Source organism: Equus caballus, chromosome 15 (genome assembly GCF_041296265.1).
Source record: "Equus caballus isolate H_3958 breed thoroughbred chromosome 15, TB-T2T, whole genome shotgun sequence".
NCBI classification, from domain to species: domain Eukaryota; kingdom Metazoa; phylum Chordata; class Mammalia; order Perissodactyla; family Equidae; genus Equus; species Equus caballus.
Genome location: NC_091698.1, coordinates 82,986,021 through 83,004,684, shown reverse-complemented (window position 1 = coordinate 83,004,684; position 18,664 = coordinate 82,986,021). Strand labels below are relative to the sequence as shown.

At 47.2% G+C, this 18,664-nt stretch overlaps 1 protein-coding gene across 2 annotated transcripts in view; it reads right to left on the bottom strand.

Moving 5' to 3' along the window:
• The window catches only part of ALK (ALK receptor tyrosine kinase), a 655,114-nt gene that overhangs the window by 64,838 nt on the left and 571,612 nt on the right, over positions 1–18,664 (bottom strand). For both annotated transcript variants that reach the window (XM_070235623.1, XM_070235624.1), the window contains exons 10-11: positions 14,950–15,044; positions 14,651–14,779 (exon numbers count right to left, since the gene is read on the bottom strand). In XM_070235623.1, the coding sequence (XP_070091724.1) occupies positions 14,651–14,779; positions 14,950–15,044 (224 nt within the window). The remainder of the gene's footprint in view (positions 1–14,650; positions 14,780–14,949; positions 15,045–18,664) is intronic.

Sequence of the window (18,664 nt, the reverse complement as noted above, 5' to 3'; positions counted from 1 at the left end):
TCCCCAACTTTTATCAGGACACCCTCTTATTTTGTCTCTATGATCCCTGTCCTACTCAATATTGATTTCACTCCCAGAAGTTTCTTCTCAGTGTGGGCCCTTCCCTGGAAAGGAGGCACGGTGGCCAGGCTGCTCCACTCCCTCGGGTCACCTGTGGGCCCCTGGCACTCACACGCTACTGGATTGGGCAAGACTCCCCAGTTAGCTATTCTCAGCTTGGTCTTCTGTCATTTCTAGCAAACAGCTGCCAGCTCTTTTAGGGTTCTTCTGTTCTCAGGTTTGGAAGACAGCCTGACACGTTCCTCTTCTTTCTCTTGTTCAGATGCTGACGCTATGCAGGTCTTGTGGCTGTTGGTGGTCTGCCTCCAATACTTGTATTTTGGGGTTTGAGGGGAATATCTTATCAAAAATTTTGTTGTAAATGTCACGGGTTTTCAGTTTTGATACACGGTTGCTTGGTTTTTACATTTAGAGAGGTCAAAAAAACTATGCTGCTACCGCCATCACTGCCACCTTCCCAGAATCCCTCAAAAATTTTTCAATGTAGGTATCACTTGAGGTCATTTGCTGTGATCAGCCCCTTTGTACCATCTATCTGGTCAGGTCCCTCACCTGTATTTCTACTCCCAGAGCTGCAGGGTTTTCAGATTTCATGTCAGGGACATCTCCAATGACCATTGCCTAGAACCTGCTGTTACACTATGTTTTGCCTTTTTTTTTTTTTGATACTGCCCCTAAATATAATTTAACTTTTTCTTGATAATGCCACCCAGACTTAACAGGTTGTTTAGGGCTATTTCACCTTTCATTAAATGGCCCCAGATATATATATATAATTTTGGTGAGGAAGATTGGCCCTGAGCTAACATCTATTGTCAATCTTCCCCTTTTTGCTTCAGGATGACTGTCACTGAGCTAACATCTGTGCCAATCTTCCTCTGTTTTGTATGTGGGACATCTCCACAGCATGGCTTGATGAGCAGTGTGTACGTCTGCACCTGGGATCCAAACCTGTGAACCCTGGGCCACCAAGCATGGCACGTGAACTTAACCGCTACACGATCAGTCCGGCCCCAGAAGTATTTTACATGGATTCACTTTCTTCTCTCTCTACTGTCAGGTGCACTTTCTTAGTACGTCAGCATGTCCTCCTGTGTTTAATCTTATTTTATGTCCAGTGTTGGGTGAGTGTGTGAGAATGGCCGTAGGCTTCTCTGTGCATCAGGCCGAGGGGCAGCTAAATGCAGGAAGACTTTATTTCACAGTTTGGTAATGTATCTCTATTTTGGTACTCATATTTGCTGGATGGCGGAAGGTACTGGAATACCTTATATAAAAGGATGTTACTATGATTCCGAATGAACAGGGCTGGGAATCTTTAGGCCTTCAATTTCAGTGTGCTTAATTACGGTACATTTATGTAACACCTCTATTCTCCAGTAAGTTTAGCTCCGTAAATGTGACATTGGTAGATAGGCAAAGGGGAAGAATTGTTACTTTTATCTCATAAGATATGCAACATGTAGAAAAGTTTAACAATTGGCCTGTGATCACAGAACAAACTTGAGGCTAAGTGAGGAGGCGCATGTCACATTTACTCTTTCTACAGTACAGTTTCAGTTGATGAATTTTTCCTTGTTGTTCTAATTTGTTTATCAGACTGAATTTGTATACATGCAATACACTCACCCACCCACACACCCACACACACCCACATACCCTGTTCATTCATGCAAAGCTTTCTGGTCATTTCTCTCTTGTTCTTTTTTTTTTTTTTAAAGTCATTTTATTGTAGAGTGATTCTTTTTTTGTTGTTTGTTAAATATTGGCACCTGAGCTAACATCTGTTGACAATATTCTTCTTTTTTTTATTCTTCTCCCTAAAGCCCCCCAGTCCATAGTGGTATATTATAGTTATAGATCCTTCTGGCTCTGCTATGTGGGACGCCGCCTCAGTGTGGCCTGATGAGCAGTGCTAAGTCCACGCTCAGGATCCAATCTGGTGACACCCTAGACCACCAAAGTGGAGCATGTGAGCTTAACCACTTGGCCACGGGGCCGGCCCCTCTGGTTCCTTTCGATGATGAGAAGTTAGGAGGTAGTAACAATAAAATTACAACACCAACCCTGTCTTTTGTGCTCTTTTTATTTTACATCTTTTCTCCTTTGCCCCTCGCACAGTTCCTCTAGACAGGCAGGATGCCTGATAAAGCTGCCGTCTCCCTGGGAACAAAGACCAGAGGCCCACGTCCCTCTCTGCTGGGAGGCAGACACCCTTTGCTGAGAGGAACCTCCAAGTGGACCAGATTCCCATCAACAGGGCAGCAAGTCAGGGCTGTGGAGATAAAAGCTGCTTTCAGGCCTGAATTACCCTAAACAGCTCTGACACCCCGCAATCAGAGGCTCCTGTGACGGCTGCTGTGCTGTGTTCTCAGCCATCCTCTGCTCCCTGAGGGAAAGTTAGTAACACGCGAGAGAAGAGAAAGGTCACGGGAAAAACACTATCCTGAAAGCAGAGCTGCAAAAATTAAATTAAGGGAGGCCTCGGGGCTAATTTAGTTATTTCCAGTTGGCTCCAGGCCAGAGTTGTGTTAATAAAGTATTTGATATTGAGATGGGTGCTGTGGACTCACCCATCTAGTGGTTACACATAATGGATTTGGTTTTGAGGCTTAAGTGGGAAATGGTGGTGGTTCAATACCAGCCTTGCCACACTCAGGCCCAAAGCGCCACTGATTTCTGCTGTCATCTGCTCTCGTCTGCAGACTAGGGAGAGAAACCCTTGCTCTGGTGCTCAGTCATAGGGGTTATGTTATTAGGACTTGCTGCCTCCTGTTGTAAGGTTCACTGGTTCCTGAGAGGGAGGCAACAGTGTGGGAGGCCAGAACCCCTCACTGCTTTATTCTTAGTAGTTCTTGCTATTGTTTGGTTGGAAGTCATGAAGGGTGAACTCCTTAAAAGGCCCTTGGGACTGTAACACCTCTGACAGATGGGCAGATGGAGGTACAGGCAGCCCAACTGGCCAAGTGATCTGGGACTAGAAAGAACAAATGTCCTGACACGTAGGTCTGGGTTCTGGACCCTCTAAGATAAATTGGAGAAGAGGGACACATGAGAAGGTGGGAAATCCAAATGTCAAGGGCAGAAACAAAAGTAGTTGGGGAGCAAGTAGGACCAAACCATGGATCAAGAAGAGAAGACAAAGTATATAAGCCTAAAGGACTAGAGACAAGAAGGCAAGAGACACTTCTCTCTTATTCCTGCCTGCAGTGCAGCCATGGTGGCTGCAGATGTAGCAGCCATCAGGCAACAAGCAGAAGAAAAGGCTGAGATCTCAGACATGTGAGTCTTGACATCATCAGTCATTGAACTAACGACAGTAGTCATGTATAGGGCCACTGAACTAACATCATCAGTCATCTAGAAAATGATTTTTCTTATGGCACTGGACGCTTTCTTGGGCTCCCAGCCATTGGCTGGGTCCTACTTCAATCTGAATGGAGCCTCCTAGAATTAAGATATTCCACTTGCAATGAAAACACCACTGACCAGAGACTTCTGCCGCTATCCCTCAAACAGCAATGCCAGCCTGGATTGGGACCAGGTTTCCAATGCTTCTTTAGACACTGTTCGTGGCCTTCAGCCTGCTTTCCTTGGTGGAGAGCCAGGCATCTGGGTCACTCCCCTGGCCCAGCCTGCTCTCCTTTCTTCACCCACCCTCTGCTGTGACTCCACACACTTTGTTTCGTGGTCAAGGCCGTTAGAGCTTATGAGAGTTGTAGCTATGTTGTGGAGGGCCTTGGAGGTCTCCCCAGGCCACACAAGCTTAAGAGTGAAAAGTAGGATCTTAATATTAGTAATGAATAGTATTATCCTGGTTTTGCTCTGATGCACACTTGAAGGAACCTAAAGTTTTCTCCCTCAACACCCCATCATTATAGCATACGTGCTCTGTCACTATCATCTCTGTCCCCTTAAATTGCTTTATTGTTCACAACACATCACTATCTGAAACTATATCATCTGTACACTTGTTTGTTGTCTGGCCTGTTGTCACTAGCATGTAAACTCTACAGGAGTGGGGCTTAGTCGATTTTGTTCACTGCTTCGTCTCTATGACCTAAAACAGTGCCCATCACAAAGAAGGTGGTTAATAAACCATTGTTTAACGAAAAACAAAACAAAACAAAACAAAACAGAAAGAAGAGAATAGGCCAACACCAGCCCTCAAAGCCACTTGAGTGGTCAGAAGGGGAAGCTCATGTGTGCTGGGGTGCCTGTGTGTGGCTCAGTGGGAGCATCTTTGGCCCTTCAGAGTTCTGGCATTAGAATTAGAGCAATATAGGATGGAGTGAACCAGAAGAGTTCCGGCAGGATACATGTATCTTTATGGAAAGGTATTTTGTCTCTTACCCGTGACTGCACAGAAGAAACGGGGTAGGCTCCCGAGGAGCTGGCATATGTCTTCACACACTCATTCGCACACACACCAGCACACACTCATACTTGCACACCCACACTCACGTAACAAGTGTAGGGAGCCCTTCAGTCTTTAAGAAAATGCTCAAGTCCTACTCCTTAGTAGTGCGAACACTCCACTGACCCAATGGTTGATGGAACCCACCAGCTAATAGACTGAATGGACTGGCTAGTAGGATCAAATTCATAAAGCTGGTTGAGGGAAAAGAAATAGTCTTCTTTATCAGGGAGCTATTCTGAAGCTTGGGGAGTTTTCCTGATTCTCAGTTAGGCTGCTGGACAAGCCCAAGCTATGCCTTAGTGTCCTTACTGCTTCACATTAATCGTGGAACAGGATCACTCAATCTGTCAGTCACTTAATAAATAATAATTAAATGAATAAAATGTGCTCTCACATTATTATAACGTCACTGTCAAAATTCACTACAAAAACCAAATCAGGCCTCTCAGATCCGGTCACCTTGAATTTGTTTGAAAACATGTTTCTGGAGAAAGTTCTGAGGTCTCCTTTATTTCTGAGATCTCGACAAGCTTTAAAAGACTAAAATCTCTCTTTCAATTTATATTGATGAGTGGGTCTTTTGGGGCAATTCTCTATGCCCCCAAACAATTCGTTTATTTCCTCCAAGTGGAGTTCAAGGGTTTTACCTACAAATTGATGATCAATTTGCTTGGGGGACTTGACAGACCAAGAGGACCCAAAATACTGCCCCTCCTTAACATACTAGCTTTAAGTGGTCAAAAATAGGAAACTGCTTGAAACTTTTGCAAAAAAATTTGAGGAAAACTATACCCAGAACACACACTTACGTGTATATACAAAAGAGTGCACAGCTCATAGGTTGGGGAGAAGGAGGATTATGAATACACTGAACATTTATAGAAGGCAACATATGAGGGAGGAGCAAATTGGCCCAATCGTTTTGGTTATATATTTTAATAACAATGTTAATAACAATATCATAACATCATTTTATATTAGTATATTCTCTTGTACGTTTCAAAGCCTGTTGGAAATTATTTCATTTGCTCACTACAATAGCCAGCTCTGAGAAAGAACTGTGGCAGGTAATTGTTATCCCTACTTTATGGATGAAGAAAAAACTGGGATCCAGAATGCTTGACTCTCCTGAAGATGCACAGCTAGAACCTTGGTCTCCAGGATCCTTTGCTGATCCACTTACCATCTTACTATGGACTGGCACTCAGTAGGTACTTTGTGAATATTTAAGTGTCTGTGCAATGTTGAACAGATAGGCTTGAGATTGCTGCCAGGAATTCTGCCCATCAGAATCCACAATGAACTCTCAAAGCTTCCTGGTGATTGGTTGATCTCTAGCATACAAAAGCCACTGCAGGTAGGGTCTAAGGTGGTCCCCAATGATCTCCACCTCCTGGTAGTCACACCCTTGCTTAACCCCCTCCCTTTGAGTATGGGTGAGACCTGTGAATTGCTTCTAACCAATAGAATATGGCAAAGGTGAGGGGGTGTCATTTTCATGGTTATGTTACATAAGATTGTAACTTCCATCTTGCTAGCACTCTCTCTCTCTCTCTCCCTCCCTCTCTCTCTTCACTGGCTTCTCCAGGAACCGCCAACAACCATGTGAGCTAGGGAGTGATTCCTTTCTCAGTCAAACTTTCAAATGAGACTTCAGCTCTGGAAAACACCTTGATCACAACCTTACGAGAAACTGAAGCAGAGGACCCAACTGAGCTGTGCCTGCTTTCTTAACCCACAGAAACAGATATAACAAATGTGTGTTGTACAATTTAAGCCACTATGTTTATGGTAGTTCGTTACAAAGCAATAGATAACTATCCAGCCGCCCTAAAGCTCTCCCAGCAGTCAATACTGTCTTTGGCCTCCTCATCTTTTGTGTAAACACCCAGTGTGGAGGGTGCTGGCTGGGCTGAGTTCTTCCCTGTGCCTTCTCTCTCCTTCTTGACTCAGTGATGGTCAAGGCAATTCCACTTCTTGTCCCTTTTCCTCTTGTCAGTAGAGGGGCAAGCAGGGGGGACCCTCTTTTGTTATCTATAGTTAGCATTTCAGCCTTTCTCCTCTTAATTCCTCTGTCTAGCTCTGGGTTTAGATGAATTAAAAAAATAATAACATTTCTTTGTCCAGGACCACTGAAGCTTTGCTGCAACAAGCAGAGAGCCGAATAGGCTCTGAGGGGATGCAGGGTTGTTTTGTAGGTAGAAGCAGCAAGTCTGGGAGAAGGATGGTAATTAAAAGTGGTCTTCCCAAACGACATGCACTTAATGCACTTGCACCGATGGAGGGGCATTCTGCATTCTGCTGGTCTTGGAGCTAAATGGTCTTAATCAAGGCGTGCTGAGCCCAGAGTTCCTGGATCATTTATTGTCTCCCGCTTATGTAACCTTTCACTGAAACAAATGGCAAAAAACAATATGTTATTTTTGGAGAGGCAATGAGTCTTCTCCACTGCTGAGCGGAGCCACAGTGCGCCGTTAAGGCATTTTATCTGTAGCTTTGCCATAATTCCAACTACCAGTGTTAGACCAGAGGTTCGTGAGGTGTTTTTGAGTGAATCAGAGCTGGATGACGCTATTCTATTTTTCCAGTGGGGCCTAGGGTTGGGAAGTTCTGAAGTAACACTACTGAGTTCCTGCTTTCTCAAAGGACACTAGATTTTTTTTCATAAATGATGATCAGTTCAGTCTAATTTGCAATGCACCAATCTTGGATGAAGACCTTCTCACCATCCAGGGCAAGATGAAGTCAGAGCTGTGGAGTAGGGGGACCTGTCCTAATTCCAGATGTGATCAGAATTGGAAATTGGAAAGGGAACCAGAGTCTCTCTTGTGCTGGGACAACAGTGGCTTCCTATTAGGTTTTGTTGACCCAGCTTTGGGGGGTGCATTTTCAAGAGTGGCACTTTGGTCCCTTGCCAGCTGCAGGCCCCGAGGCACCCGCACGGTGCCTGGCACAGAGCAGGCACCCAGCACATACTTGTTAAATTGAACTTAGCTCTATATGATTTTTTTTTCTAGGATTGGGATCCAGGGAATTGTGAAAACATTTACTAAAAAGCAATGATGTTTTCTGCATGGAATGATGAGTTGAATCTCCTGAGAGGAGAGCAGACAGGCCAGGCTGGATGCAGCAGGAGCCTCTCCCTGGCCACAGTCAACAGCTGGGCAGTGGTGGGGTTAGAGCGGGAAGAATTTGGAGTGAGCCAGCCTGAGTGGGAACCCTGACCCTGCACTGATTGGTGGGCAAGTCACATAAGCCTCTGATTCTGTTTCCTCAATTCTAAAGCAGGGAAAACAGCGCAGGCTCAAGTAGCTCACTGTGCGTCAAGCACCTCTCTAAGCCCTTGACACATATTGAGTCATGTGATTCTTTCATCAAACCTATGAGATGTAAGCATGAAGAATAGAAACACCATTTTTTTGACGTGAGGAAACAAAGGCACAGAAAGGAGAAAGCAGTCATTTAAAGGAAGTGGCATAGCTGGGACCTGAGCACAGGTAGTCTGTGCTCTTAAAAACTATGCCATATCGCTTCTTGATAGTGATGCCTATCCTGGGTGAGGGGAGTCTGCAAGGATCAAACGAGAGACACTGAATGTGCTTAGTAACTGTAGACCGGTGTGCAGACGACAGGAGGCAGCCTGCAAATGGTGGAACATACACCCAGGAAGCCCTGTTGCTGGTGGGCGCTCTGCCTGGGGAGCAGGGCCTCCTACGCAGCCTTCAGTTCCACCCCGTCATCGTCACCAGATCCCTGTGGAAGTGCTTTCTCTCCCTTGGCAACCAAGCTGCCTGCAGGCCTCGACGTTGTTGCTTACCTCTTGGGGATGCTAGCTGGCTCTCCCGCGCGCAAGTCTCTTGCACTGGAAGAGACTTGTTAATGTCAGTAATGGGGATCATGAATCACGCATTAGTTCCACACCACCTCTCTTTCTGGAGCACAGCCATGCTAGCTCCCAGAGAAGGGAGACATACCCAAATGAAGAGTGACATTCTAATTGGGAGAGCGCCGAACCTGCTGCAGTGACTGGGGGCCCAGGAGTCTTGTTAAGGCTGGTGCTTCATGCGTCATCGCTAGCTCACTTGCTATAAATAGGTGATAATCTAAAATTAGTAGAATAAGAGAGAACACGCAGCACTTGGTTAAATAGCAGGCCAGCTGAACGGGGACATGGCCAGTGCCCAAAGGGGTTCCAAGGATTGTATCTATGGCCCCGTGCCTGCTCAACTCTTAAAGAGTTGCTCCCCTCAGTTGAATGGGCGCTGAGAGAAACAACCTCCATGTGCACCACTGAAGGCTGGGGTGCATTCAGGGATGCCAGTTAGCTGCAATTATCAGCTTTCTTACGCATGTGTGGGTGCATGGTGTGCCTGGTGCGCTGTTTTGAATATTAGTGAAGATGCATGTGTGCTCTGTTTAAGCGAAGACTGACACTAGAAAAAGAGTTTTTCAGAGAAAAGAGAGTCCTCTAGAAGACTTATTCAACAGTGGGATTCCTTTAAGGTTTCTTGATCACAACTTTGCCCTTCCAAATGTGATCTGGCTTAGAAAACTTTATTTTTTATGTGATTTCTAAAGAAACATATTCTTTAGCCTTTTACACAAGTTGTATAACTTAGGGCAAGTTACTTCACCTCTGTGGGCCTTGGTTTCCTTGTCTGTAAAAGGGGGATAATATTACAACACCAACAAATGAGATAATTCTTCTGAAAGAGCCCAGCACAATGCCTGGCACTCAGCAATACTCAGTGACTAATGGTTATTATGGCTGTGTAAAGAGGCAACAACATAACACAAGGCTTTTGGTGTCTGAGAGATGAAGCCTTAAAAGGATGCTGTGTGGGGGGCCGGCCCTGTGGCTGAGTGGTTAGGTTCGCACGCTCTGCTTTGGTGGCCCAGGGTTTCACCAGTTTGGATCCTGGATGTGGACATGGCACCACTCATCAAGCCATGCTGAGGCGGCATCCCACATGCCACAACTGGAAGGACCCAAAACTAAAAATATACAATGACGTACCAGGGGGGGTTTGGGGAGAAAAAGGAAAAACAAAGTCTTTAAAAAAAAAAAAAAAAAAAGGATGCTGTGTGGCTCTGAGCTGCCTCTCACCTTCCCAAGGCCCAGGCTTATTGATATTGAAGAGGTCAGGCTGCAGCCTGGGGTCCCTAAACTTTGTTTTGAATCAGGCTTTCCTTGAGAGTTTGTTAAAAATGCAGTTTGACCTCTCATTCCCAGACATTCAGATTCCACAGGTCTGCTGGGCCCAGGAATCTGCATTTTTAATGAGTAGCACTTGCAGGTCCCCCCTCCCCTAACCAGGTGACCAGAAGCAGATGATATGAGGACATACTTGGAGAAACCCTGGTGCCTGATCTAGGTGCCTGACAGGCAACCTGCTCGATCTGTGCTCACAAAGTCCCAGATTCTGTCCCTGGGGGCTTCTGGGGAAAGCTGTTAGTGACACAATGAATAAGAGTCTAATCTGAGACCACTGGAGTAAGCAGGGCTCCCTGGCTCTCCTATCCTCACTTGTTTCCTGTCTCTTAATGCCTTTGGGGACTCCTGCCTCCAAAACTGGCACATAGTAAAGAGTTATGGGATCCCAGGTTCCTCTCTGCCCCCAACCTGCCATGAGGTGGTCTGCAATGCCAACAGGTGATAAGATGACAGGACTTTTTGGAACTGGATTAGGATACATTTATTTATTTAGGAACTGGGTGAGTCCTCACTATTGGGCCTACAGGGCCTGAGCACAGAAGGCTTTCATGGAGACAAAGACCCCCAGTGAGTGCGAAGAAAGGTTCTGAGTGAGGGGGGCCAGGCCCTGCGAAGCCTGCCTCCCAACAATGCCGTCATCCCCAGAAGGGCGTGCTTGGAACATAATGGCTCTAGCTACAAATTCTATTAACTCTAATAGTTGTTCTGTGGTGAATGGATAATGCATTTAGCTGAAATAGACCCAATCAATTTATATGAAACACATAAAACTTTCCCATGGAATTGGCATCTGTTCTTGAATCATAGGAGTGCGTGTGGAAATGGACAGTCAGTCACCCTTACTTCTGGGCACATTAGCTGTGCTATGGGTTAATTAGAGAGATGGGCCAAATAAAGCTCTGGCTCCCTTATGCCATATCCCTTCAGCACTTAGGACCATGAAGCTGGGATGGAGAGGCACCTGGAGACTGTCTACTTCAAACCTTGACTTTTAAAAATAGCAATTTTTCCATCCTTGCCTGTGTTCATGTTAGCTCCTCTCACACGAGCTCCATACAGGGGATGCAAGATATAAAGGACCTGTCCCAGGACCACAGCTTGCTAGTGCAGGCCAGCAAGGGCTGTGCACAGGGGTTCTGACTCCTGGTCCAGTGCTCTTTTCGTGAGCCTATGCATTTTTCATTGTCCTCCACTCTTTGGCAAGAGATGTGTTCTCAGAAAACAGCAAACCAGCTGTCACCAACCAACTCAGAGGCAAGACTGTGGTTTGATGCCAGGGCCCCTTGAGTTGCAGACACTGTGGCTTGGGCCCAAGGTTTGGATTGGTCCTTAGGTAAACTGAGCTGATTCCCTTGCACTCTACTTACACATGTGGGTGTAGGAGAAGGGGAGAGGGATAAGGAAACTGAGGCAGGGCACTGGGACCTGGGGGTCCTGCCTGACCTTACCTGGGCTGTTAGAGACAGAAAGGGTGGCAGAGCCTGCTTACACATCCTCATGTCTAACGTTCATTGCTGCCAGAGAGAGAGACAGAAAGAGAGAGAGAGAGAAAGAGAAAAAGAGAGAGAGAGTAGGAGAGAGAGAGAAAGAGAGAGGCAGAGAGAGAGAGAGGGGGAGAGAGAGGGGAATAGAGCTCTGCAGTCCCGTGATTGCATTATCCCAACCATGTGGTTAGCGTAATTGTATGTGCAAAGCTGACAAATGTAATTTCCCCAGACTTAATACTTGCCCCATTTTCTCTCTTAGTATCTTCATATGATTAGCTTAAGTGACTCAGAGCCTTCCGAGAATGCTTCCTGAAGCACCTGGATAGGCGTCTCCCTGCCTGGATGCTCCAGGGGCTCAGCTCTGCCCTGTGGGCTGGGGGGTGAGGGAACCATCCTCAGCCACTGTTCAGAGGGTCAGGCCCTCGTCAACAGGCAGACCTGGCTTGGGGGACATGAGGAGTGTTTAGGGAAACTTGGGAGCTTTGTGAGTGACTGTTTTCAGAAGACTCCATGTGGCCTTTGCATTTCTAGGAGTTGCTGTAATGCCTGCCAGGAGAAGAGCTGAAATGCCACCAGCTGCCCTTGTTCCAGCCCAGCAGAAACTGACAGCACTGAACTTTGGGAAGAAAATCTTATTATCTTGTCTTCTCCATCCTTCGTCGGAGGGCTGGAGCTGATCTGTTTACTGGTCACGCAGGGGCCCCTGTCTAGGACGCTCTCCCTGCTCTTTCCCATTTTTAGTGTTGAGCTCTGACTAGACTTGGATACCTAGAAGTAGCTTAGTTGGCTGAAAGAATGTAGACTTCTGGGCCACATCCTGGCCCCTGTCATAGCCACACAATGCTGGGGCTGTGGGAGGTGCCAGGCAAATGTCCGCTGGGTGATTATTTCTGAGTGGGTGTGGCCTTGACCTGGGCTTTCCCATGAGCCTGCTGGACCTCTCCTCATCCAGGAGCCCCCTCCCCACAGCACTTCTCTGGCTGTAGGCATGTTGCTCGGCCTTAACCATTTGTCTATTTGCGGTCTCCGCTCCTAGACCATGAGATCTTTGAGCTTCTAACCTGGGTCTTGTTCTGCTCAGCATCTCTGAGCACTGAACCAGCCACAGGGGAAGTGCACGAGAACTGTGGTTGGGTCTAGATTAAAGCCAGGTGAGGGTGGGCCTCAGCATGGGCCCAGGATCTGGCCTGTTCTCCCTGATCATGAGGCTGAGTCCTGGCCAATGCTGCCTCAAGGGCCCAGTGGACGTTGTCCTGTGAATGATGGGGAAAGGAGGCCCTGCTCCCCCTGCCCCCTATAAATGCTCCCTATGAAGACAAAGACACCCCCACCCTGCTCTGCTAGAGATCTGCAGCAAGGCGGGACTGGGAGATCCCTCAGGATAGGGGAGAGATGCATCCTGCTACTGGAACACAGCAGGAGAAGGGGTGTTGGGAGCCTGCCTCGGCTTCTGCCTCTGCTGAGCTGCTCCCCGATGTGGCAGTGGGTTCCTGGGAAAGCACTGGCTCTTTATTCAGTGCTCTGAAGCCTTTCTGAGGAGCCTACTAAGGCCTCCTGGGGATGTACTGGCTCTGTGTCTTCTTCCCTTTGAGCTGAGGTCACTCTGAAAGGGGGTCTAGAGACAGAATGCTGACCCATAGCCACTTGCCTGTCATGGCTGCTCTGAGGCTGGGGCAGGGCAGGGTGGAGGCCTGTGTTCCAGCCATTGTCATCTTCAGCCTCTCAAGCAGCTACTCGCTTCTAACTTTATTTGGAGGTGGTAGGGGAGCATCTCTGCTTTCGAGCAGCGGTGTGATTTCGTTAGTCTGAGTAGCCATTGGGCAGGCCCTTATTGATTAGACTTTTAGGGACAGTGGGAGTTCTATGGCGATAAACTCGAGAGTCAGGCAGGATGGATGGCTGTTTCCTACATGCTGGCTGCAGGGGAGCTGGCTACCAACATCTGAGAATTGAGCTCAAGCATCAAGCACCCGCCAGTCAACCGATAAGTGTCTCTGAAGCCCCTGCTATGTAATCAGTGCTGGTGGTTAGGTGGGCAGGGGCTTGCCATGATGTTCACTTATCAGGTCCTGAATTTATCATGGGGAGGCAGTGGTTGACCAAGGGCCAGGAAGTAACGGAGGGGAATCGCTGAGGGTGGGAGGGCACACTGAACAATTCACATAGAAGGCTGCCTCCCTCACATTAGACGTTTTCACGGACCACGAGGCTGAGTGGGGAAACAGAGAGAGAGAGCAGCTCTGGAGGCCATTATCCCTCTTGTGTGGAAAAATGAAAAGGTTTTTCTGAGGCTCTGGTTAAGGTGAAGGGAAGAAAGGGGAGAGGCGATGGAAAAAGCAACTCTTTCCCCTGGTTTGGCAGCAGATTAGATCAGGCATGGATAGCGAAGGGATAAGAATTAGTCCTGGGGTGGCTTTTTACGAGGGAGAAAGGAAAAGATTTCTTCAAAGGCTAAGCAAAGCTAATATTTACCTAATAAGTTGACAGTTAATTTAGTGGAGAAGGCATAAGCCTCTACTTTTTTTTATATTTTGCACTAAACAAAGATTTCACATAAGTAGAAATGAGAGATTTGCCATTTATTGTTATTTTAATAAAGAATTATCTTTTAGAGAAAAAAGAGCGTGGGTAGGTGGATTGTGTGCTGTCTACCTTCGTCTCCAGGTTACTCATGTTGGAAGAAGCCTCTCTTGTGCCTGGGTACCAACGCCCACGCACGGGACCCCTTGATTTGCTAGTGTCAGGCCTGGGTGGCCTTAGTCAGCTTCTCTGGGGCTAGGCTCTCAGCCTCTGAGCAAATAACTCCCGAGGAACATCATACTGGGTTTGGAGACTGATTCCAAGGGATTTCCTCCTGGTACAAAGAGGAGCTAAGAAGTCACACCCATGCTTTAGGGTCAGAGGCTGAAGAGGCTGAAGTTTGAAGCAGCAAGAGGCCCCGTGAGAAGTCTTTCAGCTGGGGGATGCTGAATCGAACAGCTTTGGAGGGGAGCCAAGCTTTGGGGGAAATGTGTTGAAACAGAAGCTTTTCGGGCTTTACCCTTGGTGGGGCATCCTGCCTTTGTGTAACAGATAACCTTGGTCTTGGGCCCAACCCTGTTTATGAGGAGAAGAAATCTGAGGGAAGGTTCTCTTCGTTCAGTAAATGGGGAGTGGTTTCAGGGGACTGAGTGGAGGAAAGGCTACCAGCTTGGTTCTTCCCATGGGGATCGGGGCCTGGGTATTCCCCAGGCACAGAGGAGAGCTGTTCCTTTGCACAATTTCCAGAAGCTCCATTTGCCCAGGCAAAAAGAGAACCAAGCAGCTTCCTCTTGGCACCCGATAGCCAGTGGGTAGGTGATGTTCCTTCTAAAGGCTGACTATTTTATTCTTCAAACACATCTCCCCATCCCAATCACAGCACACATCTTTCTTCTGCCTTTGGCAACAAAAAATTACTTTGATCAAATTTGTAAGTTGAACTCTTACCTGTAGGGTCAAAGATGGGGGTCTCTCCTGGTGTATTTTCCCAGGGTTTCGACTCCTTGTTTGAATTTCTTTCAAACAGATTTCTTGATTTGGGTGCTGTATTCTGTGGCATCTTGTCCTCCCCACTGACTGGAATAGAGAAGACACGTGGGCTGAGTTAGATGAGACTCAGTTTAAGGGAGAAAGGTGAGTTTGCCCCAGGGAAAGTGGGAGAGACACTTGGGCTTGGGTTAAGGAGGGATAGTGAGGCCCAGGGTAGTCTGGGTTGGGGACAAGTGCCAGGGAAAGGGTGAACTCACTGGTGAGGTAGCAGTCCAGGCTGATGGAGATATTGTCAAAAGCCACGGTGGCTCTGGATCCTTGTCCCCACCAAGCGACAATCTGCAGCCAGAACCTGTACGTGTGTTAAGAGGAGTGTGTGTGAGGTACAACCTGGGTTGGTCATGTCTTAGGATTCAGCACCCAGCAAACGTGTGCTGATACCTGGCTCATGACTGTAGCTTTTATCAGCCTCACCTAATCTCAGAGCAGCTGCAATAGGGGAGCAGTCACCATCTCCTCCCACTTCTCCAGCAGCAAGCACTTCCCTTTCTGAGGGATGGCTCCATACGTTAATCAAATTTGGAGTTTGGGGCTTGGCTCCAGGACTCCCTGAAACTCTGAGAATACCTCTTTCACCTTCTAGGTGGGCAGAGTAGGCTGAAATGGGCCTGATGTTCAGCTAGTGCTCCCCAGTGGAGTTGAAGTCATTATTAAAACATTGAAATGCTTCTGGCCCAACTGATAAAAAGCCACTGTCCCCAGAGTGTTCCCTTCTTGTTGCCTCAGGCAGCCTGGCTCCTTGCCTGGTGGCCCTGGTTCTCCTCATTATCCAGCAACCAAAAGGATAACCCTCACATGGTAGGGATCTCAAAGATCTATGTCTTGTCCAGCATCAGTTCTGATTGGGGTCGGTCTGTGCAGTGCCTGACTGGTCGTTAAATATTAAATGATTTGAATATGATCCTCAGGGGTATCTGGAACCAACACAGAGTGGGCCATAAGTGTTAACAGTAAAACCCACGGAGACATTGACACTTTCCACCTCTTTCATAGCTTTGGAGGGTCAGGTCCTGGACTGTGGCCAGGGAAGGCTGTAGAGTAGGATAAATAGAAAACATCTTCGGTTCATTTGTTTCCTGAGAAGTCATCCTCCCAGAAGGCTGGATGAATTCCTTACTCCTGGGAGAATTTTTAAAACCTTCCTTTAAAAACCAAACTTTCAGAAAGTCAATCCAGAATGACCTGCAGAAGAGTGTGCAGTCTCTAGTGTGGATGTTAAAACACCCTCAAGAGAGGGAAGCTGTGCCTATCAATTGGTGACTGGATAAACCACATGTGGGATGGCCACATGACGGAATGCTACTCCCTGATAAAAAAGAATGGACCAGGAGGCAGGCCATAAAATGGATGGACCTCCAAAACATTATGCTAAGTTAAAGAAGCCAGACAATAAGTTAAAGACCTCATGATTCCATGTGTATAAATGATTCCATTTATATGAAACGTTTAGAATAGGCAAATCTAGAGTGACAGAAAGCAGATTAGGGGTTGCCTGGGGCTGGGAGTGGGAACAGTATCAACTGTAAAATAGCACAAGAACTCTTTTTGAGGTGATGGAAATATTCTAAAATTGGTTTGTGGTGCTCTTTTCATAGTTCTATAAATTTGGTAGAAGTCATTGACATGTACACCTAAAACAGGTGAATTCTGTGGTATGTAAATTATAGCTTGATAAAACTGTTAGAAAGAAGGAGAGAGAGAGGCAACCTAGACAATAGAGTGTTGGCAGCAAGGGGTAGCAAGAGCAGAAAACAGGAGCGTGGGCAGCAGTAGGAGACTGACGTGCGGAGGAGACAGGGCAGGGAGGGCATAGGAAGCAAAATGTTAAGAAAGGGAGGAAGGGCACATAGGAAAGGAAGATTAAGCAGAAAGAATGTTTGCTCAGAATCTGCAGTGAGGACAGCAAAGCTTTATAGTCAACGAGTGAATTGCCGCAGAGGCTGGAAGTCCCCGTCACGCCCATGAGCACATGACCTCCGATCAACACGTACAAGAGTTAGATGCTGGCTTGGTTACTCCTGGCCAGAGAACAATTGCTGCCTCCTGTGGGGGGAAGACTTGAAATCAAAAGCAAACTTTTATCTAAATAGTACATTTGTGACTGATTATTCTTAACTAAACTACTCAGTAAATCCATCACTGCCTTCACCCATCTTGTGCAATCTGGTCATTCACAAATAATCCTTCCTGTTTGAAAGTCATAATTAGAGGGCCCAAATCTGGTTCAATTCTAAAGAGGAAATGTCTGACTCTGTTGTACCATGGCCAACCCCACTGGTGCCCTTCAGGCCTCACTCCCTACGGTGGGGTCTACATGCCCCCCTTAATCAGGATGGACCAGCAAGGAGGGCTGGTGGTTGGTTGGGCATAGAAGGACGAGTGCCCAGTGGAGAATCCCCAAATATTCCTTCAAGACACCTGGGCACGCTGGTTGAGTGTGTATGAGGGACAGGAAACACAAGAACCTACCCGCTTGTCCAGCCAGCTCTCAGCACTTAGGCATACGCCTCTGAGAGGCGTCTTTCATTATGACCTTGATAAGCATAATGACCTTGATTATGACCTATTGAACTGATTTTCATTCCACACGCACCTATCAAGTATTGGGCCCTATTTTAGGCCTATGGGGGATTCTAAGAGAAATCAGATGAGAATGCTATATTCAAGTTGCTTACTGTCCAACGGAGAGATGAAGGGTATATACATTAGTACAGAATAAGATAGAAGGAGGTAAAAGCTACAGAAGAGATGCAGATAAAATGCTCTGAGAGCTCAGAGGAAGGAGAAGTTCCACCAGGCTGGGGAGATGGGGAGCACTTCACAGGGGAGGTGGTATTTCAGTTGGTTCTGAAGGAAGGAGAGGAATCAGAGATGTGGGTGTGGCAATGGAGAGTGCTGAGGAGAGGGTGTCTCCGGTAGAGGAACTGGAGTGAGGGGTCTGTCAGAGCAGGAACGGACCCCTCTGGCTCTAGTGTGAGGGCTGTGGAAGGAGGTAAGATGGTGAGAGGCATGTGTTGTCACACACCTGCATTGGGGTTTTCCGTGAGTCTTGGCAAATCACAGCCACAGTTTCTCCAGATCTCCATGGGGACACAGTCCACAGATGGGCTCCTGGCTTGAGCCTGTGTAACTTTGGACAAAGTTAGGCCTGGGATTCTCAAGTGGCAAATAGGGGCCTTGATACTGCTGCCTCGTTCTCTTTACAGCCAGGGTTGCCAGGGTTAGGGAGATGCTGTTCCCAGGCAGCAAGAGAACAGGCACTTAGAGCTACTTGGAGATAGTGACTAGAAAGAAATCATGTTCCTGAGTGGAACAGAAGTGGGTAAGGGCCACACAGCCCACCTTTACAGCTCTCTATTCCAGGTCACCATCTCCTAATCTGTCATCCACAGCAGAGGGGCCAGGCCAGGTGCTGATCTTAGTGCTGAACACATGAATGTACCTTCCAGGAGGGCCTGGGGTGCCTGAGCAAGTAAACTACATGTGCATACCTATCGAGTGTGGGGGAGGGGGACAAAAAAACTCCCTGTTTTCTGGTACATGGGCCTTGCAGGGAAGTTGCACGTCTCCCCTCCCCTCTCTGTTCTCCTGCCCCTCTCTCTGCCTTCCTTCTTTATTACTGAAAGATTAGAGCTGCAAAGTTCTCAACCAGCCACGGGGCCTCTTAGCATGGATGGCATGATGCAAGCTGGGGCTGGAATGGTTTCTAAATAGAAGAGTTTCTAAAGTGCTCTGCAAGGCAACGGCAGTGGCAGCTGCTGTTTAAAAGAGTTTGATTGGCACTGGGAATTGCACATATTTTGAGTCAGGAACACTCACAACAATTGGGGAAGACTCAATCAGATGTCGAATCAGATGTAAACATGTAATGCGGCCTCCGTCCACCCAGGAGACCACACTGCCAACCCTTCT